We start from the raw sequence: 26571 nt of genomic DNA on the forward strand, positions 1-26571 counted from the left end.
AAACCAGCAAATTCCTAAGATAAATAAGGGAGAAAGAACAGATTGTACTCAAATCAATCAAAAAAAAAAAAAACTCAACAAAATTACAGGAATCAGCAAATACCTCTCAATAATAACCCTAAGTGTAAATAGTCTTAACTATCCAATTAGAAAATGCACACTAGCTAAGTGGATTAAAACAACAACAAAAAACTCCACCAAGATACAACTGTTTCTTGTTTGCAAGAAACATGCTGTACTGACAAAGACACACACACACTGAAAGTGAAAAGGAAGGAAAACAATATATCAACCAAGTGGAAGGTGAAAGCAAGCAGGAGTAGCTATGCTCATCTGACAACATATACTTCAAGCCAAAATTAGTCAGAAGGGATAAAGAAGGTCACTGCATATTAGTAGAGGGAACAATCCATCAAAAAGATATGATTGTAAATATATATGCAGCAAATGCTGGAACATTCAATTTCATTAAACAAACAATACTAGACATAAAGGGACAGATAGGTCCAGATAAAATAATAGTGGGTGACTTCAATACCTCACTGTCATGAACAGGTAGATCATCTAGACCCCACCCCCCCAAAAAAAATAACAAAGAAATTTCAGAGTTAAAATGTACCATAGGTCAAATGGACATAACACAATATTCTCTTCAAGAGCAGTCCATGTAACTTTCTTCAAAGTGGATCACATTCTAGTTCATAAAGCAAATCTTAACAAATTTTAAAAAACTGAAATAATTTCTTGCATTTTTAACAGATCACATACAATTAGAAGTCAATAAGAGAAACCACAGAACTATACAAACACATGGAGGTTGAAGTATACATTTCTGAATGATCAGTGGGTCACTGAAGAAATCAGGGAGGAAATGAAAAAATTCCTAGAATCAAATGAAAATGAAAACATAACTTGCCAGAACCTTTTGGATCCATACAGCAAAGGAAGCTGTAAGAGACAGTTGATACCTATGAGTGCCTACATTAAAAGAAAACCACAGGCCTGGTGGAGTGGCTCAAGTGATAGAATACTTGCCTTAGTAAGTATGAGGTCCTGAGTTCAAACTCTGTACTGCAAAAAAAAAAAAAAAAAAAAAAAAAAGAAAGCAAAGAAAAAAAATTGCACCCTGAGCTCTTAGGGACAAAAAAGGACCTAGCCAAACACTAAATTAATGTACAGAAAGAAATAACAAAGATCAGGGAAGAAATTAATGAAATGGAGACTAAAAGCACAATAAAAAGAACCAATTAACGAGTTGGTTTTTTGAAGAACCAGTCTTTCTCAAGATTGACAAGCCATTAGCCAAAACTAACCAAAAGAAAGACACAAAAGAGGGATATTATAACAGATACCAATGAAATCAGAATATCATTAGAGATTATTATAAAACTCATATTCCAATAAACTAGAAAATCTAGAAAAATGGAATGAATTTCTAGATATACATGAGCTACCAAAACTGAACCAAGATGATATAACCACTTAAACAGTTTCGTAATAAGTAATAAGATTGAAGCAGTTGCTGTCTCCCAAGAAAGAAAAGTGCAGGACTGGATGGAGTCACTGCTGAATTCTACTAGACCTTTTAAGAGGTAATGCCAATGCTCCTTGAGAAGGAAGACTACCAAACTCATTTTACCTTAACACCAAAAGTGGATAAGGATATGCAAAAAACAAACAAACGAAAAGCTATAGACCAAGTTCCTTGGTAAACACAGATGCAACAAATTTTTATAAAATACTAACAATCTGAATTCAACAATATATTAAAAAGATCATACACCATGATCAAGTTGGTTTTCTTCTAGGGATGTAAGGATGGTTCAACATATACAAATCAATAAATGTAATACAGCACATAAACAGAATCAGGGACAAAAATCACATGATCATCTCAACAGATGCCATACACCACAAACCTGTAGCCAACATTATGCCAAATCGGGAAAAACTGAAAGCATTTCTTTAAAAATCAGGGACAAGTGTGCCCACTCTTATTTAATATATATTTGAATTATCAGCCACAGTAATAAGGTAAGACAGAAATAAAAAAGGAGACAAAAATAGGAAAGGAAGAAGTCAAATTATCCCTATTTTCAGATAATAATGAACATGCTGAGAAAGAAATTAGGAAAACAATCTCATTCACCATAGCCTAAATAACCTAGGAATAAACCTAACCAAGGAGTTGAAAGACCTCCACAATGAAAACTATAAAACACTGAAGAAAGAAACTGAAGAAGGAATCAGAAGATGGAAAGACCTTCTATGTTCATGGATCAGAAGAATTAATGTGGTATAAAATGGTCATAGTACCAAAAGTGACCTGTAGAGTCAATGCAATCTCCATCATTTTAAATCCCCAAAATTCCAATGATATTCTTTACAGAAATAGAAAAAATAATCTTAATATTCATATGGAGGCACAAAGACCTCAAATAGCCAAAGCAATTTTGAGTAAAAAGAGGAATGTTGTAGATACCACAATACCTGATTTCAAATTATATTAGAGCCATATTAGCCGAAATAGCATGGCACTGGCACAAAAACAGAAAGGTAGACCAATGGAATAGAGGACCCAAAACCAAACACACAGCTACAGCTATCTGATTCTCAACAAAGGCTCCAAAAATGTATGTTGGAGAACAGGGAAACATATGTTAGGAAAACTGGATAATCATGTTGTAGTTGAAACTAGATCTCTGTCTCTTACCTTGTATAAAAATCAAATCAAAATCGATAAAAGACCAAAATAAAAGTAAGACCTGAAATTTGAGAACACTAGAGGAAAATCTAGGGAAAACATTTCAAAATATAGGCACAGACAATGGTTTTCTTAATAGAAATAAGAGCAAGAATGGACAAATGGGATTGTATCCAATTAAAAAGCTTCTGCATATCAAGGAAACAATTACCAGAGAGAAGAGACAGCCTACAGAACGGAAGAAAACTTCTGAGAAGGCATAAATATCTAGAATATACAAAGAACTAAAAAAAAATTAAACTCCAAGGCTGGTGGAGTGGCTTAAATGGTAGAGAACCTGCCTAACAAGCAGGAGACACTGAGTTCACAGCCCAGTACTACCAAAAACAAAAACAAAAAAAAAAAAAAAAAAAAAAAAACTCCAAAAGAACAGGAAATCTCAAGGAAAAAAAAAAAAAGAACAGGTAATCTAATCAATAAATGAGTAAATGAACTAGACAGTTCTCAAAAGTACAAATGGCCAATAAATACATGAAATGTTTAATAACTTTAATTAAGGAAATGCAAATCAAACCTACACTGAGATTCCATCTTGCCTCAGTCACAATGGCTATCATCCAGAATGCCAATGACAAATAATGAAGGTGAGAATGTGGCTAGGGAAAAGGAACCCTTATACACTGTTGGTAGGAATGTAAATTAGTGCAGCTACTATGGATATCAGTATGGAAATCAGTGCAGCTACCATGGATATCAATTTTTGTCATATTGATAGAACTACCAAATGATCCTGCTACACTGCTCCTGAGTATATACCTAAAGGAATCAAAGTCAGCAGATAACGGAGAGACCTGCACATCCATGTTTATTGCAGCACTATTCACAATGCAATCAGCATAGGTGCCTATCAAAACATGGGCAGGGCTCAGGGTGTAGCTCAAGTGGTGGGTGCCTGCTTAGCAAGCATGAGACACTCAGTTCAAATACCAGTATTGCAATAAAATAAAGTCATAATGAAACCCATTATTTTGTGTGACTAATACATGCTAATTTAAAAAGTTATGCGAAGAACTTCTTCAGTAGAAGACTGTGGTAGAGTTTAGAGTCCACTCCTAGCGTGTTCCTGGATTGGCAATGTAGCCTTGGCCAAAGCCCTTTAGCCCAAGGCCCTTTAGGTCATAATTTCAGAACTCAAATTAGAAAAACAAGTTTCTCAGCCCTAAAAATCCATGATGTTTTTATTTTTCCTAGTTTTTTTGTAGGTTATGTATCCTTTCTAGAAAAAGGATCCTGTATTTTTAATATTTGCACTTAACCATTTTAATAAAAGTTCTGTTTCATGGGGAAAAAACCCAAAACTTGTTTTGGTTAACTATTTCTATTCATATTTTCTTACCTCAAATAAGTTAAAATTCCTTCATATCCTACAGAGTACCTGAGAAATACAGGCTCTTCTCACTACATTTTTTTTTTTTTCTTCTTGCAGTGCTGGGGATCAAATCCATGGCCTCTTGCATACTAGGCAAGTGCCCTACTACTGAGCTACATCCCCAGCCCTATGTGCTGACTTGGTACGTTTAACTGTCTGAGAGCTTTTGTTACCAAGTCCTTAGAAGTTGTCTCACTGTTGCCCTCACATGCTAACTGAAGTGTTGAAAGGCCCTTTACATAGCACTCCAGAGCTTGTCCACAGAACATTTTAGAACCAACATAGAATTCAAAAACAGTTTTATAATTTCTGATTTTTCTTTTACTTAGAAAATCTCCATAATCCACAAAATTCTGAATTGATCTTCAAGAGTTGAAAAGTGAATAGCAGTTACCAAAAACAGGGTATTTGTGCAATTAGTCTCCTTTGTCAAAGCTCTATGTTCAGTCCACCATAGTACAGTACTCCAACCAAGTCATGAATATTCTTACAAAATCAAGTCATTCCAGTTTGTACCATCAGATTCAGAAATTTAAAAATCGTTTTCTCTGTTTATAATTAAAAATTCTGAGACAATATCTTAGCATTTTAGTATTTTGGTATTAATCTTATTACTTAGTATTTTAGTATTAATCAGTATCTATTGATTCAGAAGTTGAAAAGTATGTTTCATTAATTGTATATACTTGAATTATTAAAAAAAATTTGAGGTGCTAAAGGTCTGGCTCAGTGGTAGGTGTGTTTATCTTGTATAAAGTCTTGGGTTCAATCCTCAGCACCCATCCCCGCCCAAAACAGAATACAATAAAATCCTCGGTATCTTGCCAACATGCAGTGAGATAAAATTATCAAAAGCTTAATAATTAGTGACTGTAAAATTTCATAAACGTCCAAGAATTTCAAAATCTCTTAGTTTTATTGTCCTCAAAAACTCAGGAAGACACTCAACAAAAGGGTTATTTACTTGTCATTTTAGTCAGACATTTTTTGAACTGTTTTTCTCTGAAGACATCCTGATTACTTTCTCTGGAAAAAAACAGATATATATGTTCTCAAAAACAAGGTGAAATCTAAACTAATTCAATATCTGTAGAAATTTTAAATAGCTCCAAGTCTACAACAGGAAAAGGTAAACACATCAGCTTTAATACAACATAAAAATTAGTAATAAAAATTAAGACAGCTAAGCAAGCTTAATGTAAACAGCCAAACTGATTAAAGTATGCTCACTAAAAGTCCTGTCACCAGCAATTCATGTAATTTAGTGTAAGCCAGACTATAAATACATAATAATATGCCCTTTCTTATCACAGATAGTCTGCTGTATATCAAACTTGTGGCTAACCTTTTATATACAACACAAGAAAAACTGAAATTATAAATTATCAGGAACAGGAGCAAGGATACAGGATAATAACACATTTTATATAAATTACAAAGGACAGGAACAATAAAAATCCATTACTTTCTTCTTTAACTCAGTTTTGCAAAGTAAAGTCAACATGTATTATTTTTGCAAACTGCTAAAAACACACAACATGGTGGCCCTTTCAAAAGACTGCAGTCAAGATGAGATGTTATCTTGACATACTACAGTTCTTAGTTCTTAACTGGAGTTGAGCTTCCTTTCATTGTCTTCTTTAGGTGGTGGTAATTTGGCAAGATTTTCATTAAGAAATCAAGCTGTAGTGTCTGGGGCTGAAAAGACAAGATAATTAAGCCTGGCAGAAAGTGAAGTCAAGAATACCAGATAGAAATGAGTGTCATTAGGTCATAGAATTACAGATGATTTTCATTGACTTTATTTTTGCTCACCCTGCTTGCTTTTTTAACATTTATAATGAAAACTCATTAAGTCTGGCAATAAGGAAAAGCCAAACAATTTTATAAATAAAAACACACAGAAATAGGTTTTCAAACTTTCATCTGTAGATTTAGGCTTGGCTTCTAAAAAGTAAAAACAGAGTGCCAAATACAGAAAGTCACCTATATGGAATACTCAGAGGGACACTGCTGTCCACATGCCCTACAGAGCTGCATGCTCAAAAAACCCTCATCTGGTCTCTACTCTACGTGCCAGCATCGCCCAAACTTTCTGACCATAAACTCACTTGTGGTACTTGTGAAAAATACAGATTTTTAGGTCCCTGTCCTAGACACTGTGATTCAAGTCTGGGGAACCTGTTTTAAATGAAGATCTCTTTCAGTGGACTCTGAAACATAATGTTGCTTACATACCCACTAAAAAGTAAACCAGATATTCTTGCTCATTTAATTCTAAACTCCTTTCCCCAACGCCAGCTTTATTTCTCCCTCTTCAACCATTTTTGCTGTTATGCAGAAAGATAGTAAAAAAAGAAAATACTCGAGTTTCCCTTTTAGAGTCTATCGAAGTAATGCTTGATGATAATAATATTAATGCCAAACATTACAAAAACAATTACCCAGAAGGAATTGGAGTTTTAATTTCAGACAAAACATGGCCAAGAATCAAAGACAAAGTGGTAAATGTGTCGAAAGTATTTCGTTTGGGAGAGGGAAAGGAGGCTAAGGAAGTATCTGTTGAATGTGCAGAGCAATGAGGCTGAAAACTTCAGTCTAATTGTCTTATCTTTTTCATCTCCTACTCCAACACTGAATTCCAAATGTGTACTCTTTATTATTCTTGATTCAGGTTATTAGGAAGGGATAATTTCTGTAAGCCAAGAAAATATCCAAACACACTTGCTGATTTATAAGTTGTGTTTATCATCAAACTGTGTTATATTAGTAAACTAATAAGCAGACCCAAGTTAGAGGCCAAGTAAAAATTTGGTAGGGTCATTCCTTAGCCTTGAAGATTGATATTTTAGGAGTGAATAGTATGATTTGTAACTCATGGTAATAGCCAGGAACAGGAACAGGAACTCTGGATTTTCTTTTCTAAAGACTCAATGAATGAACTACAAATAAATCCAAGTTTTAGAAATGTTCTTCTGATATTTTAATTTATTCATTTGCCTTTTTTTTTTTCTGATACAGAGGATAAAACCCCAGGGCCTCATACATGCTAAGCTACCTCCCTCACCCCTAATCATTTGCTTTTTAAATAGTGAACTCGATCCCTACTAAGACAATTAGATGGTATTTTGGGACAGTTAGCAGCCAGCCTTAGTCAGAACTTTTTTAAAGAGAGGTTCTAGTACCTGTGGTCTTTCAGTCTGCACCCGACGAAGGCAGTCTGCACCATAGATCACTGTATTCTCAGGGATGACTTCAAAAGTATTTAGGTTGCAACAAGCCCCAATAATGCAACCACTCGTCAGTATTACATTCCTGCCTACATATGCTGCAGTGAAAACAGAAATAATTGTAACTTAAGACAGCACATAATTATAACACTTTTTATTTTTATAATACTTTTTTCCCTGTGGTTTAGGTAGAAAAACACAAATGAGCCTTAAAAAAAAAGTTAAAAGAAAATGCTTCAGTTCTGAGTTTGTGTAGGTAGTACAGAGGAAGCAATGCACTGTCAGCTGAAGTCAAAACAGAGCACCCTGCTAATTTGTTGTGTGGCCTTGGGCAAGTCACTGTAAAGGTTCTGAGCTAGAGTTTATCTATAAAATGGATACCCTACTTGACAACTTACATTAAGGATGAATGAGGTAATGAATGTGAAGCACTGAGCACAGGTGTGATACACAGTAAACACACAATAAATGGAAAATGCCAATGATGATAACAGTAATAACTGGTAATTCAAAGTAAAATAAAAATCATTAAGTAGATTAACAAAAAGCATAATTTTGTTATTTAAAAAACAACAACAAAAAGCATGTTCTTTTAGGCCAATCAGGACCAATACAGACAAACCAGTATTCTGAAGACATGTCATCTTCAGGTTCTTTTGTACAAGCTCATGGAGCTGGTTCACAGTAGTGCTGGTAACCTGATATAATGCCCTGCCTGGCCTCAGTTTTGGTAAGCAGATGATATTTGGATATTTGTTTCTGATTGGTTAAGGTAAAGTAGTCTTGAAATTAAAGAAAGCAAATACTGGAGAAACTGTAATTTAAAAAAAAAAATTATAGTAGTACTATCAACTAAAATGTCACTGATAGTAGTAGTTAGCAGAAAAATCTTTTTCAAACCTTACAATGGAACTTTACAGTTAATCCAACCCCAACTTAATTATTCACAGCTAAATTTTTAATTTAATGTATTTAACCACATTCTCAGATAACCACATAACTAGATTAGAATCTTTTGAGGCAAACAATTAGTCTGAGAAAGATTTTAGTCCACTTAGAAGCATAGTTTGTACTTAGGCTGTTTCCTAGGAGACAACAAAGAAAAAGAAGGTAATCACTTTGATGAGAAAACTCTGAATACAGCTTACCTTTTGATTCAATGACATTGTTATCTCCCATTTTCATGGCTTGGGAATCTGTAAGCCAGACTTAAGTAAATACTGTAAATATGACCACCCTATTTTCCCCAGAATACAATATTGTCCTTACACTGTACCAGGGCACGGAAGCACGGGAAGGGGTATGCAGTCTCATCTCTGTCAGAATTGTTTGTTCAGGGTAATTTGTAGTAAACTTTTTAATCCTTAAACATAAATATATCTAGCTATAAACAAATGACTCCTATGCTTTTTTAAAGAAATGGTATCTTATTCCCTGATTTTTTGAGTGTATTTTTACAAGTTCTTTTTTTTTTTTATTCATATGTTCATACATTGTTTGGGTCATTTCTCCCGCCTGCCCTCGCCCCCTCCGTCTTTCTCCCACCCCCCTTTTACAAGGTCTTAAAATCAAAATTATCATTCCCAATCACTTAAACATTGTTAACATTACATATGTTTTGTTGATCCTGTGAAAAGGTTTTAGTATCTTATTTAATTAAATTAATTAAATTTTCTTTTTTTTATTATATTCATATGTGCTTAATATCTTTTCAGAGTACAAAACTGAGCAAAAGAACTGGTAAAACCATGGGAGTCAAAATAAAACAAAGCACAAAGAATGAATTATTTCCATCCCTGTTCATAATTTTCATGAATGAGAAAATGATCCAGGAGTCAAACTAAGGAAGGCATGGTTCTTAAATCAGGACAGAAGCCAGAATTATAGATTCTGTCTCTTGCTGCCACTGCTACCTGTGAACAGCTGTAGTTCCAGCTAAAGGATTTTCAAAATGCTGAGCTAAAGCTGTGTGTGTGTGTGTTAGAAAATGGCATACAGTAGATGTTTTATTCTGTTGAGTTTTAACAGAACAAGAAGGATTTTCTTTTTCTTTTTTGTGGTGTTGGGGACCAAATATGCTAAGCATGTGCTCTACCACTAAGCTACAGCCTCAGCCCCAGAAAGGACGTTTTTAATACTTCAAATAAGTCTACTCAGAGTTCTAAGGCCTTGTATTAACAATGTAATCATGATATATATATTATAATTAGTTTGACTTTTTGTCTATGTGACCAACATAAACAATTTAAGGGAGGAAACACTTATTTCTGGCTCACTTTCAGAGGTCTCGGCACATGGTTGCTTGGGTGGAAGATCATGGCAGTAAAGCATGTGGAGAAGGAGCTTCTGCACTAGCAATACAGGGACTAGGGTAAGGTATAACTTCAAAGACACGTTCCCAGTGACCTATTTCCTCCAGCTAGGCCCCCACCTCCTCAAGTTTCCAGAATCTCCCAAAATAGTGCCACCAGCTGGGGACCAAACATTGAACACATGGACTTTTTCTGGAGGAAACTGCATATTGAAACCATAACATAGCATAAATATATTTGATAGACAAATTATGACAATTTCTATGGGGGGTGAGATTTAGGTGCCAAAGGACACCTGGCAATTAGCTAGGGTAGATTACTGTAAAGGATACAACAGCCAACTTCAAACACATTATTGGTGCCAATGATCATAGGTTTGGGATCTGGATCTTCAGTGTCAGGGGTGATATTATCCGGGTAACTACAGAGAGACAAATTATCAAAAGCCAGTAACACAATAAGCAATTATCTCCCGATTTTAGAATTTGGGTTAATTTTCTTACTTTTACCTGCATCAAGCTTAAAATACGTAACTATATCACTTATTTCTCCATTCAAGTGAATCATTTCTCCTCCATGCTGGAGAAAGCTAGATTCAGAAATGAACAGAACTACTGAACACGATGCAGAGGGCCTTCTCTAGCACAAGGTAAGAAAAAGATGCTGACTATACTTTTAGCCTGTTAAATTAGAACCAAAATCTGTCTAACTTGAAAGTTTTCCATCCTTAATAACCATTCAAGATTGTGAAATGCAAACAGATAACTCACATAAAATAATCATTTTACAGTATTAGGTAGTTAGCTGAAACATGTGGAAGATAACACGTTTGTGCTCCAAGAGGAAAAAAGTGTTTTATCTCTGACAGTTGAGTTGCTGCAGAATATTGCTGTTGTTAATTGACTTATAGTGAAGGTGCCAAATGTCTTTTTAAAGAGAAACTGCTTAATATAGTAAGAAACTCCCAAATCATAAGCAAGCATTCAGACACATCAGTCTTTTTATCACAGTCAAATATTTTCCTAAGTCTTTATACAAATTCCACATATTGTTGACATAAATTAGGTGTAAGTTTGACTTTCTTGCCAAAGTTTTATCTTGAAAGACTTACAAATGCTTATGAAAATTTCATGGCTATTACATTCTAGTTCACAAAGATCACATACGTGGTCTAATATTTTATTATCTTTTTATCTTTAAAGTTTAAAACTTACTTCTAGGACCTCAAATTTTTCAACTATAATTCTGGGTATTGCCTATGTAGAACATGTGAAAACATATTAAGAGTTAAGCTCCCATGTTTGGGCCTAAATAGTAACATTTCAACCAGAACTAAGAAATTCAACCAAAAAACTCTTTGGGGTGGTTGGCTAAGCACTTTGAGACTGGAAGTGCTTGTGTGCTGAAGGGATGGATGAGAAAGTGGTACATAAGTGGAAGATTATCAGACACAGAGCTATAGATTCCGGTCAGCAACCAATGAACTCCCACCTTGGACAAGTCATTCCACCCTTTGGTTTTTGGGTTCCTCATGCATGTACACATGAATAAATGAATTTAAAAAATCCTTAATGTTTCTCTAGCTCTAAAATAGTAGACCTTCCACATGTCAGTTGTAAAAGCTGACAGCTGAAACTGATGAGAACATTACCTGCGGTGCTTAGTTCAAAGTATCTGTAAGAGTCTTACTCACGCATTTATGATAAGGGCCTGCTCTTCTATTAGGTTACCTTCACCAATAATTATTGGTCCAGCCTCTGCAATAATTCGTGCTTTCGGGTGGATCACCGTCCTAGGTCCTGTTAAAAAATCATATGAGAAGAAATGAGTGGTGGAGGCTATTTTTCCAACAGGAGGCTGGGAGGTGACCAAGGTGGACGAGGCTATTGGGAGGAACATCTTCCAAGTATGTGCCAGGCACCAGGCTAGCTACATAGTTTACAAATGCTATCTTGCTGGCTGTTATCATCCGTAGTTCGTGCCAAACCTGGAGCCAAGATAAATGAAAAGGCACAGGCAGTAGAGCCAGACAGCTTACTCTCCATCTCAAGCAGGAACACCACAGGTAATGAAAGTACCAGACTTACATGGCTGTGGAAAGGATTAGATGAGATGATACTGGAGACAGACTATGTGGCACATAGTTGGCAATAAAAATTAATTCCCAAAAGAAGTATACCCAGAAAACCTGGCATACAAAGCTTATAGAAAAAATTCCCTTCTTTCTTTTTTCTCAGAAAGGCAAGGTGCTCTGCTTACAATGTGGTGCTTCCTTATGCTACTATTCCACAAGAGTCATCTTTTTACTACACAAGTAAGAGGAAATATGAGTGAACAGAAGTCAGAAAATGTGGGATACAATCTTAGCTTTGCTCCTTCTTCACTATCTGAGTATAAGCACACCTATTGCAAGGAGGCGAGCTTCTGTTGTTTGGCAGTCCAGGACGTGATGTTGACCAAAGTAGAAAAGGTAAAAGGGAGGCAGAAGGAGCCAAAGGTGAACACTGGGCTCCTCAGACACTGGTGTTTGGAAACATGAGGAGCAGGATGGTGGAGGCTCTGTACTGCTGAAGCAGAGACCCTGATTCTGGAGTACTAGCACACCTGCTCCCTGGCTTATTCTGCCCACAGGCCTAATGTTTTGGTGGGAGTGAAGTTTGAGAAAACACATCCTCTTAGCCTGGTATTAAGGCAATTTCTGTTTTCTTTTTTGCTGTTGTTGTTGGTTTTGTTTAGTTTTGTTTTTGATACTGGATAGACCAGGTCACCTCAAACTTGCAGTCCTCTTGTCTCAGCCTCCCTAGTGCTGGGATTAGCTAAGGTCGTATCTATTGGTAAGTAGTAACAAGCAGTAGCTGACTCTGAAAGTAAAGAAGGGTAGACAGAAGGATCAACAGAAGATGGGGAGGTGTTGGGAAGGTGACATTATCTATGAAATTCAGTATTCTTTTCTATAAATTGTTAATGCATTAAAAAATTAATCTGCTTGTGACAGGCAAAATGCAGCATTTCATGTCATGAATACATGCTAGGTTGGGGGGTGTAGCTCAGTGGTAGAGTATGTGCTTAGCATGTATAAGGGTCTGGGTTTGATCCCCCAGCACAAAAAGAAAGAAAGAAAAGAAACGAAAGAAAGAAAAACAAACATCTGCTATTTTTGCTTCTTTGAGCTTGTTATCTTAAAAACTGGGAATGGTTAACACTCATTAGCAAACATACTAAAATAAATAAGGTGTTCCTGGTGTCCAGAGAACTAGAGGAATTTCAGTGTAATTTATTCTTTTTCCTGACAACGAAGAGCTGGAGGGGATTGATAAGGTGGGTGGGGGGTCCCAAACAGAATGCACAGTTCAAAACCACAGTCTGCTAAGAAATAGCATGACAGTGGCCTTGAGATTTCTCGGCCACCTCTGGCTCCTTGAATCTTCATCTGCTAACATACAATTTCCAGGTAAATTTTCCTGTTCAGCATAGAAAATGGGTTAGCTGAGCTCCCTGGGAAACTTCTCAGTTTGAGAAGTTTCAAAACTACTGTTATTACTATTTTTAACATTAGTAAGTTATTCCATAGGTAAATGGCAAAGTCCTGATTACGAATCACAGCACAGTAGCAGTTTAGGTGAAACCTGTGATGTAGACACCACCTCCACCTGCTGGCAGCATTGCCAAACTACAAGCCCTGGTGTTCCTGGCTGAAAAAACTTGAAGAGGTGAAGCTGTGGATTTTGAGTGGTGAGGTGACAGCAAATAATTGGTGACGGGCAGAACTAACTTGAACAGTTCCCCCCTAGACCTCCTGTAGGTCTTTCTGGGGGCAGACTAGAGAGGTTCGTATACGCGTACTTCCTTACTCGTGAGGGCCGTTGTGACTTCAGTGAATGATGAGGACAGCTCAGCTTTGTTTCAGCATGGTTTTGTGCTAGAAGCTGGGCAGCAGACAGCTTGGCAGTTCAAGTGCTATTATTAGTGACAACATACTGAAATGTTGGCTCAGTCTGTTCCTGCGTGCCACGAGCACTTTTATCTAGAATGGGTCTGATTCAAACCAAGTTTAAGGGTCTTAAGGTTAAAATGCTTTAAAAATAAAAATCTGTCACCATGGAAAGCTGTGGTTTTTTTTTTCTTTTTTCTTTCTTCTTTCCCTTCTTTAAACTGTGTTGTGAACCTTCTTGGAACTGTTTCTGGTAGGGCAGTTGGTGTGTTTTCTTACCGAATGTGCTGAAACCCTATTTGGCTTATCTCCTTGTTTGGATAAATGTGTCTAGAGCTGGAGCTGCCTTCACTGGCAGATGAATTATTTTTCTAAATGGTTGGCTGGGTTTGAGGCAACACAGCCAGAAAGACATTCCTTGCATGACATTTTCATTTCCCTCATTTGGTAAAGGACACTTTTCCTGTCTACCTTTGCCACAAAAAGCAATCTCTGGGTACATTTTCATGTATAAATAAGTAATTCAAAAAGCCCCAGGTTCTCTATTTTGAAAATTAACCGGTTCCCTTGACCTGTAAACTGAAATACCTGTATGACTGCTTTATAGGCAACATTTCTCAAGTCAAAGGCACTGTTCTGCCTTGCTGAAAAAGACTGTCACAATAAAAGGGAGGCTTTCAATATGTAGCAAAACTCCACAGAGGAGAAAGAATTAAGTAGGACAAAATGCTTCCGGTATAAAGCTTTTCCACTGTGCAGAGCTCTGCCTTTACATCTTGATGTCCCAACTAAGCTATGGCCTAATTCCAGGAGTCTGACCCTCACCCTCTAATGGACTGACTACAGGACTGTGCTTGGGGTTACCTTCCTGAAATGTTCTTCAGCTCTCAAAATGAATTTATAGGAAATAATTCATGGCTTATAAATCACGACAGTCTAATTAAAAACCAGCTTGATGCAATGAAACATTAGTTACCCAAATCATAATTAACAAAGAGAGCTGTTAGTTTGGAGCAGCCTCTGGTGAGAGGGATAGGCTCCAACTGAACTACAAGTCAGAGGGCTAGGACAAGGACTAGACTTCCCAGCTTCTGAGGCAAATACCTGATTGTCCAGGAAGGCAATGGATTGTGTTTAAAGTTCTCTTAACCTGAAACATAGCAAAGGAAAAAATTACTTTCTTCCTGAAATATTTCAGAAAGGAATAATTTGTTCAACAAATGCATTACTGAACTCAGGGCTTCACATTTACCAGGCATTTGCTCTACCTCTTAAGCTACTCTACCAGCACAAGAATGGAGTCATTTGTAAAAGTACAAATGACTAGAGAAGAGAAAGTTATATGAAGCATCCCGAAAAATCTATCAATCAAAAAACTACCTCTGAGTTTACTACTACTTAACTCAAAGGAGTTTATTGAAATGTTCAAATCTCCAAATCCATAGCACGACAACAAAAAAAAAGATTTGAATCAATTATTCTGGTAGCCAAAAAAACCCCCAAAACCAATAAAAGCCCAAAAATAAAAAATGAGAGGTGGTGGGGAAAGTCATAATCAGATAACTTATCTCTACTCTGTGCTTTAACTTTATAACTCCCAGGAGGTTCTTAATCTGAGTGTTATTTCAGAAAAATCAATTAAAAGCAGCCAAAAGATTAGGGATATTTAATACCAAATATATGACAGAAATGATTATCTAAATACTAATTCTGGAAAATTCCCATAATTATATACACAACTAAAGAAATATGAGACTTGAGTGTAGAAAATAAAAGATAAGAAATGCGTAACAAAAATGAGAGAAGAACTACGGAAGACATAACATGGAGTAACCAAATCACTCCTCTGAATGTTTTCTTTAATTTTAAAAACTGATTTATTTCTAAAACAAATGTAACATGAGGCTAGGGGTAGAGTGCACGCTTAGCCCTAGGTCTGATCTCAAGCATCAAGAATTAAAAATTAACAGGGTGGAGACATGACCCAAACAATGTATGTATATGTGAATAAATGAACAAAAAATTTAAAAAAAAAATTAAAAATTAAAATAAAATTACATATATTTAAAAAACAAATATTAACTTGAATCCATTATGTGGTGTTAAATCACTATAGATTGTTTTTTTCTCTTTTTTAAAGTTCATTACCACGTCTTACACTATAATCCATCATTGAAAATCTGTGTTGGAATATCATTTTACATGGTAACATTAGGGCTGTACACTATGAGCTAGTGGTCAAGTACCAGATGTAAAGTAAACATAAACACTGTATTTTCTTACAGAATTTCACCTAGGGAAGATAGGAAGATAACAGGGATTTAGAAGAAGGCAAGGAGGACAATGCAGTGAAAATTAGAGGGAGGAACAGGAAAGTGGGTTCTGACTCCTGAAACCTCCAAGCCCAATCCTAGGCAACGACCTGCCAATCGCCAACAGTCATTTTTCTTTTCAGAATAAAGCATTTACTGTTCTAAAAAGCTTCTGTAAGTAATATGAGTCATTTCAAGTAACAGCCTCTCTCTCTCTCTCTCTCTCTTTACATTTCTGCCTACAGATACATCTATACTATCTATACAGTAGATATTGTGTTGTAATTGTTAAAGATGGGAAAGAAGTAGAAATGCAAGGAAAATTTTACATACTTAACTATGATTACATTATTTTAGTCTTACTTTCCTTCTAATTACAGAATACCTTGTGAGTTACTATGATGAAAGCCATAAAAACACTGTGGCAAAACGATGAGCAAAAATAATGTACGAGAGCATCTTGGGCACGTGGCTCTCATAATTTTGCCTCATAAAGTTTGCAAGTGGTTTTAAGTAACATTGAAGACAAAAAAGTTTACAGCACTGAAAAGAAATGGCCATTTTCTGAATTTCTAAATTCTGTCAATTCAAAATTATTAAATCAACCTGACAAGTTCTTAGCAAAGCTCCATAATATTGGCACAATCTTCACTGATTTTATAAGACATGATCCTTAAATGGTTTGGAGGCTTAGACTTATGACAGAAATTGCTACTATGAAGGAACAAGGCGTTATTTTCTCTGAATGCTCTACTCTGGTACACACAGGTAACGTGTAGCTGATGGTAGGCAGGCGCTCACACCAGTAAAGCTGGAAGGCCTCCACATTCAGGGAAAGCAGAGATAAAGCAATGGGTAGTAAAATGTGACTTGGGGGACTCAGTTGATGTAAGTTGCCACGTGCTGAAATGTTAGACTTGCTCTTTAGCAAGGCTGTACTGGTAAGATTTGACAGTGTTCAGAGGTAACACTTACTGAAAGTTTACTACTCACAATTTTCACATTATCTTGCAACACATCTAGGAGATAGGTACTCCTACTTTGCATATCACAGAAACTGCTAATTGCCATCCAATATCCCCTTCCTCTCTTTTTCCTTGTATAGAACCCTGAATTTATTAGGGGCAACAAAGTAGCCAGCTAAGATGGCATCTCCCATGTTCTCTTGCAGCTCAATGCCAGGAGATGGAGTCCTGGACTGGAGACAAACACAGAAGGATTGTGTGGAACTTTTAGGAAGGCTATTTAAAGGAATGTGACGGGCCAAGTCTCCAGGTTCACACTTCTGATGAACACTCAGCCCATGTAAGCTCCAAAAGTCAAGTCCTTTGTTATGCTCATTACTGAGTTCTTTATTATCCCGCTGCATTAGTATTTCAGAAAGAAGTTTAAACAGCCTCCACCATACCATATTCTTTTAGAAATATTAAATTATAGGACAAAATAAATTGGTTTTTTTCAATAAAATTAGGATGTCAGTGAAACAGACATAGAAGACATTATCTAAAGAAGCACTAAAATAGATTACAGGACACTGACTCTTGAGAAAATTAATAAACTGCTTTCTTACCTATAGTTACATCTCCTCTGATTTCACTTTCCACACATACAACTGCTCCAGGAGCAATCTTCACGCTGTAGGAGGAAAAAGATAACATTCATCATGGGTAAGATTAAAAATAATGTCATAGAAGCCATGCTGATACTGTAATTAAAAAGAAATCTAAAAAAACTGGTGAAAAAATGGAAAGTCAATTGCAAGAAGGTACAGTTTTAATATATATAATATATTAAATATATATTTAATATATATATATTTAATATATTATAAACTTCTCACATAGTATCCATCAGGCCAAAATCATATATGATGTACTATTAAAACACCTAATAGCTTTGGATCTTTTATTTGAATTTAATCAAATAGTAAAAAGCTAAAAGTGACCTAGATAGCTCTCAGTAGAGGACTGATTAACAAATTACAGTACACTATGCACTAATACACAAACATCAAAGAGTACCTCCTTACATAAAGATTTTGGAATGAATTAGGCATGGTGGCATACACTTGTAATCTCAGCACTGGAAAGGGGTAAGGGGAGGAAGACTGAGTTTGAGGTGAGCCCGGGCTATACACTGAGATCCAGTCTCAAAAAAACAAAAAAAGATTTTGGAATGATCTTCTAGCCATACTGTAAAAGTAGCAGAGTCAAAAAATGAGCAGTATGTAATGTGCCACTATTTTTGTACACTGGGAGAAAAAGAGGTTATGTTGAAACTAACAATCAAAAAGGTAATTGTACAGAAATTTAGAATTTGCAAATATTTTTTTTCTAACAATATGTATTATAAATCTGTCTACCAAGTAATATAAATTGTAGTACAAATTGCTCAAAATATTCTAACAATTTCCACATAACTTACTGGTGCTTTCTGATATTCTGCTATGATTCTTTATTTGACATAGCTATATCTAGCTAAATGGTGTCTGTAGCTGAACCACAAGCTGATAGAAGCTGAATCAAATGACTGCCTCAGTAAAGTGGTAGTTAGCTATTAGGTAATTTGTTTCCATTGGAAAAAAAATCTTGTTTGATTAAGAATAATTTTTCTATAAAATAATGATTTTTTTTGTCTTTATAATACTGTCTGGGTTTTTCACAATTTTTGTTTACAGTTGTTCATTGCTAATACTCTATGGAAACACATTAATTTTGTATATTGACCTTGTATCTTGCTAAAGCCATTCCCCTCCCCACCATGCTGGGAATCAAACCCAGGGCCTTGTCCTTGCTAGGCAAGTGCTCTACCATTGAGCTACACCTCTAGCCCATAAACCCACTTTTTTGTTAATTCTTTGAAATTTCCCACATCAACAATTATGTTATCTGATTTATTTTTCTACTGTTACTTGTATGCCTATTATTTCTTTTTCTTGACCTACTGCTCTGGCTTGTACTTCTAATATACTATTAAATAGGAGTTGTGACAGCCTCCTCTTTGTTTTGTTCCCAATGTTATAGGAAAGTGTTCTAGTAAAACCCTAAAAACTACCTTTTAAGCCATGAATTCTGCATTTTAAGTAAATTACTAAAATCTGGTAAGTGGAACAGTTAAGGTTTTCTTGATCAAAATGTTGTACTTAATATATAAATTTTCCAAAAATTGTTTTCTCGTTTTATACATATGTTCTGTAACCAGCAAGGACTGGAAATCTAGATTGCAATTATTTGTTCATATTGATTTACTTTTTCTAAAGTTATATGAAAAGTGCTTATTTTTAACTTATAGAAGATAATATAAAACTTTTGTTTTCTTGCAGTGCTGAGGATTGACCCTCTGGTCTTGCACATTTTTAAGACATTTTTGATTAAAAAAAACCTGCAACATTTATTTTTTTGAGACAGATTCATGACATTCTTTTAAATGTGTATTCCTTGATGATTACTTGAATATTTATTTGCAAGCTATTTCTGGAATGACAGATAAGAAACAAATATTTGCCTTCAGAGAGGCAATAGTGAAATACTGTTAATGACCTGTGACAGTCATAAAGTGGGGAGAGGGGAATGAAAATACAATCATCAACTTATAGGAATACTATATACTTCCTAACAAAGCAGTGTAAAACTACAGAAAGATACTACAATGCTCATGCTAAACTTCCATTTAAACATGGTGATTGCTTAAAACCTTGGATGGCCAGCCTCATTCATTAAATATTACCTATGGCTACATTAGTACTAAGAGGTGAGTAGCTGCAACAGAAATGGTGACAGACCCCTGTTCTACATGAACAGCTTATCTCCCTTTATAAAACTCCACTCCTCTAAAACTTTTTCTTCCAGTAAAGGAACAGGAGGGAAGCAACAGCAGATGGAAGACATCAACAGATTTCTAGAAGACCTAGCAAAAGGAAAAGGGGTATGGAGGGAAAGGGGTATGGAGGGAAAGGGGTGTGGAGGGTGGGGGTGGGGAGGAACAGAGGATGCCAGGGATAAATCAGGGCTGTTGGATACTAGGAACCTTCCTCATCACAGTGTACACAGCCAAACAACTGACGCTTCCCTGATGCAACCCCATCCTGAGCCGCTGTGCTCAAGATACCAGGCCCAGGGGCAGTTGGGGAAAGATGGGCAGAGCACACAGTGAGACCACTAGGACTCTACTTGTCCTGTGTGCCTCCTTGACCCTAACACAGAATTTCAGACAGCAGGGATAGGAGTTTTCTAGAGAAACTGTCAGACATTATGAACTCTTCAATGGAAAGGTTGGCTTCCTGCCTGTCTTGTCCTGCCCTGAGGCCTGATGCACATCCCCAGAGCTTCCAGGCTTTCAGTCTTCATTCTTGATTACGGACAGTGAGCCAGGTATTTGAGGAACACTTCCAACTAAGAAGAAAAAGACCAAAATAAGAGAAATACAGGGAAAAGTCTGAGGGAACAGACAATTCAAAAAAAAAAAAAAAAGGCAAGAGGGAGGGATGGTAGAGCATTTGCCTAACATGTGAAAGGCCATGGGCTGGATACCCAGAACCATAAAAGCACCTTATAAAGAACTCAGAGAAACGAGATTCAAACATGGCGGGAGTTAAGAAGAGGGTAACAGGACAGAGGCCTTCAGGAGGAAGATCACCAAAGGCAGGGTGGGAAGGACAGATTATCCAATGAGAACGTGGCACTTGACACATCTGTTGGGAGATGTGGAAATCATCAGCACACAGGAAAATAAGTAAATAGAAAAATGAAGCAATGATTTTTTTTTTTTTTGGAGTGGTACTGGGGTTTGCACTCAGGGTCTTGTACTTGCTAGGCAGGTGCTCTTCCACATGAACCATGTTTTTTCTCTGGTTATTTTTGAAATCAGGTCTCACTTTTTGCCCAGGTGGACCTGGACTGAAACCCTCCCAATCTCTGCCTCCCAAGTGGCTGGCATGACAGGAGCACACTACAGGAGCAGTTATTGGTTGAGATGGGGGGTCTCACGAACTTTTACGCCACAGCTGGCTTGAATTACCATCCTTCCAATTTCAGTCTCCCAGCTAGGTAGGATTACATGTGTGACTCACCAGTGCCTGCAGTATTTACATATATTTATGAACTAAAATTAAAAATGACTCCTTAAACTAAAAATTCAGATATAACTCTACTGTGGAGTAGGGTGTGTGTGTGTGTGTGTGTGTGTGTTTTGGAGAGGGAGTACTGATAAAAAATTGCTAACTCCTCAATAAGAAATCAATAGATTTCTTATCTGCATGAAATGATACATCAAGAAAAGCAGACTAAGGGCTGGACATGGCAGTACATACCTATAATCCCAGCTTTTGGGGAGGCAGGATCAGAAAGATCGTGGTTTGAGGCCAGTCTGGGCAAAAAATTAGCAAGATCCCATTTCAATCAATAAACCAGGAGTGGTAGTGTGTGCCTGTGGTCTCAGCTATGTGGGAAGCTGAAGGTAGGAGGATCATGATGAGGCCTGCCCAGGCAAAAACAGGAGACCCTACCCAAAAACAACTAAAGCAAAAAAGGGCAAGGAGGAGTGTGGCTTAAGTGGTAGAGCAACTTCCTACCAAGCACAAGTTCAAACCCCAGTAGCACAAAAAAAAAAAAGCAGAGTTTTTTTTGTTTTGTTTTGTTTTTTTAAGAAAAATAAGAGGCAAATAGTAAAAGAGCTGCAAGAGTTTGGAGAATCTGCTTCAAAGGTAGCAGAAATGTGGTGAAGGACAAACCAAGGGCTGCTGCTTTACAAATGAGCCTTTTATGAAGGATGTAACTGTGTGCATGTGTTACTTTGATAAAAAGTAGAACCAGGTTATTGTTTTTTTGTTTGTTTGAGACAGGGTCTCCCTTTGTAGCCCAGGTTGGCCTCTAACTCAATATCCTCCTGCTTCAGCTTCCCAAGTGCTGGGATTACAGGCATGTATATCACACCTGGTTACAGTTAGGTTCAAATAATAGAAAAGAGTAAATGTTTCTGCAACAGTGCTCATGGGAAAATATTAAAACATGATTATATTTATTTACAATAGCATATGCATACAAATAAGCAAAGTAAAAAATAAAAATGTCTTTCTTCCCAGGTTGAACATCACTGGATCGATGGAAAGATGGAAGACAAAAGGCAGACGGGGCTGAGAAGGAAAGCAGGGCCAGTCCATGAACATATTTGCACACCAGGACAAGGGATTTGAATCTGCACTTGTAGACAGGCTGTCAGTGAAGGATTCTCATTCTCAAGCCAAACTGAATGTAGATAACTGCACTCCTAAAATGAAGTGCTTGGTAGTAGTGGAAAGGCAGTGGGAGGGGAGGTTTAAGGAGGCAGTTGGCCTGATTCTGCAGAGATAATCTGGGGCTGAAAGACAGAGGTAGTGCAAAGAAGCTGCAGGTATTTGAGCTGCAGACTCAGCAACAAATACTACAACTAATAAAATCTGGCTTTTAGTGACCTAACCAATGTACAGGTAAGGCTATCCAGAATTGTCACAATGAATATATGCCAATAAAAATGACAAAAAAAAAATCTGGCTTTTAGGTAAAGTTGAAGGTGGGTAACTTCCATTCCCTATTATGGCCCAGTGGACCACAAAGTATGAGTCTGCCTTCTCCTTGGAGCAGGGGAAATAGGTTTGAATGGGGGGGAAGCATGGAATGAAATGAGGGAAATTGGTCAACCATCCTGCCCCTTTCCTGGGAAGTTGGAAGGCAGGTTCAAATCCCAGGCCAGGAAATCAGCTGCTCTAACTCATCTCCATTAGGGCCAGAAAACCTAGCAAAGGTGAGGAGACAGGGAGCAAGACCAGTGTCTAGGTTTCTGATATGAAAGACAGATGACATAATCTGAGAAACAGCCTATGGAAAGAGGGCAAATTTCAGAGGGAGACTTTATTTTGTTAAATGTTAGGTAAATTCAGTCAGAGGTATCTATGGAATATTCAGGGAATAAACTCAAAAAGCTACTAAAAATGCCCATATGTGACTCATGGGACAGGTCTAAATATATATCCCTAAGTCAGAAGGGTATAGATTTCTTTTTAACATCACTCCATCACTTATATGCCAAAATACCCCCAAATATTCTTCAATATAAATGCTCTAGTAAAAAGAGTATGCAACAGGGCTGGAGGAGTGGCTTAAGTGATAAAGCTGCCTAGCAAGCATAAGGCCCTGAGTTCAAACCCCAGTGCTGCCACAAAAAAAAAAAAAAAAAAAGAGTTTGTATCAAACAGAAAAAAATGAATAATCCCCCTGGCTCTATCTTCAAGAACTGGTTGGAAGATTAGACACAACTACATCTGTCACTGACTTTCTGCAAAGAATGAACTGATGAAATCCTACAGTTATCCTCCTGGGATACCACTGTCCCATCAAGATACCACTGTCCCATCAAGAGTCAATCTAGGGCTGGGATGTGGCTAGGTGGTACAGTGCTTGCCTAGCATGTGCAAGGCCCTGGGTTCAATCCCAGCACCAAAAAAGAAAAGACAAAAAAAAAAAAAAAAAAAAAAAGTCAATCTGTTCCCACCACAGAAAACATGAACCCTTCCTACCGAATTAGAGAAGAAAGAAAAATTTTAGCAAGGTGGAGCAGAATAACAAAGCAGAAAAACAACTCCTCCAACTCCCACACTCCCTTTTTTTGGTAGTGTTGGTGTTCAAGTTTCACTCTACCTCTTGAGCCACGCCTCCAGCCCTTTTTGCTCTGGTTATTTTGGAGATAAGGTCTCACTTTTTGCACAGGCCAGCCTGGACGATAACCTCTTTAAGCTTACCACTATTATTCGGATGACCGCCAACCCAGCTTCTTGCCATTGAGATACGGTCTTGCAAACTGTTTTGCCTGATCTCAGCCTCTCCCCCCACCCCACCCCAGCTTGAGAAGACATGTATGGCACCCATCCCTGCTACTGGTTAAAAAGGGGTCTTGTGAGCTCCCTGCCCAGGCTGACTTTGAACTGAGATCCTCCAAATCTCAAACTCCCACATAGCTAGGATTACAGGCATGTAAACCTGCACCTGGCTACAACCCTCTCATTTTATAGATAAGTGAACGGAAATGTTAAGACTAGAAATTTCTGTTAGCAAAGTTCATTCCTGGGGCATCACTGTCAGCCATCACTTTTCTGTTAGCAAAGTTCATTCCTTGGGCATCACTGTCAGCCATCTCTTTTCTGTTAGTTGAAAGTTGCCTGGAAACATTCTATTTTTCCTGCGATAACTGAATGATGCTCTCCGTTTGTAAATGCCATTTCTCTGATACTTGTAATTAAGGAGGGTTTGGTGTTAAAATATGAAATGTCATTAAGCTCTAATCCAATAAAACAGCCTATATAAAATGTCTCGTTTTAGGCCTTGCAAATTTCCATTCCCTCACACTTAGCTTGTCCCGGGCAACCGCGGGTAGGAGGGCGTCAAGTGCCCCCGTTCTGGGGAGCGATCGCAGGTAGTGTTTAGATCACAATCGGCGCTGTTCAGATTGGCAGGAAATGATTAAATTCACGACCAGACCAACTAAGCCGTGGACCCCACTGCACCGCGGAATGGAGGGGCGCAGTGGGAGAAGGCAGCTGAGGAAAGAGCGGAACCCCAAACCTAGCAAAAGAACAAGTCAAGAGCGCCTTCGCTGTATAATATTTATAGACTACAAGTTATCTGCTTACGTAGAAGAAAACCTAACATTTTAATTTATGGCGCTAGAAACAATGTCGCTTTTGTCAGGGTCAGCAGAGGATGCTCCACAGCGCTGCTTGGGGAGCAGTTTGGGGTCGGCGCGCATTTCTGCCATCACAGCGGTGTGCTTCCACCCACGGCCTGGCCCAGCGGTGCTCGGCACCGGAACACAAGTCAGGAGTCGGGAGAGCAGGAGCCGGCCAGGGTAGGACCCGGCGGCTACCGGGCGGCTCCGGCCCCTCGCGCCCGCCGGACGGCCCTCTGCGCACGCGCTACCACAAGAAGGCCGCACAATATCCGCCCCCGCCGACACCGCAGCCCTCCCCGCACCCACTCCGTCGCCTCCTCCCTCGGCAGACGCCCGGTCTGGGTTTTAGGTGCCATCAACCCGAGCACTCGGGAGGAGACGCCACCTCAGTCTCCACCAGTGACGACCAGAAACAGGTTCCACCACTGCAGAGAGATGAGAACAGGCTCTTAGCAAGCAGCAGACTCACCTCTTTTGAGTCTTCTCCGCCATCGTAAGGCCCCGGTCTCCAGTCCGAGCGGAGATCGACACCGCCGCCTGGGCGGAGCGATGATCTCTACACACCGCTGGGGAGCCTGGGAAGGTTGGGTGAAGGGCGGAGCCGCGGGGCCGAGCGCAGAGGGGCGGGGTCTGCGCTGCGGGGGCGGGGCTGGTGGGCGGGGCCCGAGGGGCGGGGCCTGGGAGGCTCGCGGTTCTCCTGTTGGCTCTGTGCTTGGGTTTGGCCAACCATTTGGGTCCGCGCTGCGTGACCACCGCCCATTTCAGTGTTGTCCATCAGCGGTTAGACTGGAATTTAAAACAGCCGTGTATTCCATCCGGCGTGCATCATTATAGCCTCATTTTACCCCCTGCCCTTTGATACTCCCCTTTGATTACACCCTGCAGTCTCCCTCCGACCTCACTGGATGCTCCTTTTCAGCCTCCTGGCTTTGCTTCCCGTGTTAGGATTCCTCCTACCAGGCCCCGGGCCATTTTCTCCTTGTGAGCGATCTCATCTTTCCCGTAGGTTATGTACTGCCCTTACCGGCTAACTTTCTCAAATTATACATCCAGTTTCACACCTGATATTCGATTGATTATTGACATCTCTATTTGCATGCCTCAAAGTCTTACCAAACTTAAAACGTCCAGAATGGGAGCTTTCAATGAACGCCCTTCCCCTCCCTCCAGCCGGTTGCTCCTTGACTACCATCTCAGTTCATCCACCTGTTCCAGCCAGACTCAGGAGTTTGTCATCCTTGGCACTCCTTACCCCTACCCATGGAATTCACCTTCGAGTTCTGCTATTCCAGCCTTTGGGCCTGGGCCTCATTCTGCCACTTTACACTGTTTACTCCACCATCTCTAACCACCTACCATGCCTCTCCCCTGTTGTCTGCTCCTTCCATCCTTGGCCTCTAGAATCATGGCCTCTACTCTCCCATCCAACCTCCATCCAAGTCATTCTCTTAATCATCCTTTGAGAACCAAATCCAGTTATTTTACTTCTCGTTTCTTAGAAAACTCAAACTACTTTCCATTGCCTATCTCTGGGCTAGCTCCAGCTCCTGCTACTTTTCTCTTCTAGAATTGTCTTTTGCTTCTGTGTTCAGTCACACCTTTCTCCAAGAAGCCAAACTGGCTCTCCATACCTAACTACTTCCACTTTCAGCCTCCACCCCACCCCAACATCTTCCAGCTCTTTAAGTCCCGGATGTCACATATACCACGTGCAACTGAATGAATAGAACCAGCAGGAGATACTATCACAAGGTTTATTGCAAGGAATTGGCTTCCATGATTGTTGGGATCTGGCTAGGTGAGTACAGAAGCTGTAGCTCAAGCTGGGGCTGTCCTGCAGAAAGAGAAGCTGCTGTCCACAGGTGATCTTTCTTCTTTGGGGTGGGGGGGAGGCCTCAGCTCTGCTGGTAGTCTTTCAACTGATTGAATCAGGCCCACCCAGATTATCTAGGAAAA

At 38.5% G+C, this 26571-nt stretch overlaps 1 protein-coding gene across 4 annotated transcripts; it reads right to left on the bottom strand.

The window, feature by feature from the left end:
* Nucleotides 1-5030: 5030 nt before the first annotated feature.
* Dctn6 (dynactin subunit 6) lies at nucleotides 5031-25215 on the bottom strand. Of its 4 annotated transcripts, XM_074054693.1 has the most exons (9): nucleotides 25085-25178; nucleotides 20202-20309; nucleotides 17489-17553; nucleotides 14711-14756; nucleotides 11369-11474; nucleotides 10008-10096; nucleotides 8512-8559; nucleotides 7319-7461; nucleotides 5031-5831 (listed from the first exon to the last, which is right to left on the bottom strand). In XM_074054693.1, the coding sequence occupies exons 6-9, from the start codon at nucleotides 10045-10047 to the stop codon at nucleotides 5733-5735; spliced, it is 330 nt and encodes a 109-aa protein (XP_073910794.1). In that variant the 5' UTR covers nucleotides 10048-10096; nucleotides 11369-11474; nucleotides 14711-14756; nucleotides 17489-17553; nucleotides 20202-20309; nucleotides 25085-25178; the 3' UTR covers nucleotides 5031-5732. The 4 variants fall into 4 exon arrangements, with proteins under 4 accessions (XP_073910794.1, XP_073910795.1, XP_020032510.1 ...); XM_074054694.1 differs by lacking the exon at nucleotides 14711-14756; XM_020176921.2 differs by lacking the exon at nucleotides 20202-20309 and having other exon boundaries at nucleotides 25085-25157.
* Nucleotides 25216-26571: the final 1356 nt, after the last annotated feature.

The sequence above is a fragment of the Castor canadensis genome, chromosome 14 (assembly GCF_047511655.1).
Source record: "Castor canadensis chromosome 14, mCasCan1.hap1v2, whole genome shotgun sequence".
Classification (NCBI taxonomy): Eukaryota; Metazoa; Chordata; class Mammalia; order Rodentia; family Castoridae; genus Castor; species Castor canadensis.

Coding starts and splice junctions, on each gene's coding strand:
- Dctn6 (XM_020176920.2), bottom strand. CDS start 25,107: ATGGCGGAGAAGACTCAAAAGAG. Junction 17,554..25,084: donor GCGGAGAAGACTCAAAAGAG/GTGAGTCTGCTG, acceptor TTCCTCCTACAG/CGTGAAGATTGCTCCTGGAG. Junction 8,560..10,007: donor TGTGTTTGAAGTTGGCTGTT/GTATCCTTTACA, acceptor TCTGGCTTACAG/ATTCCCAAGCCATGAAAATG.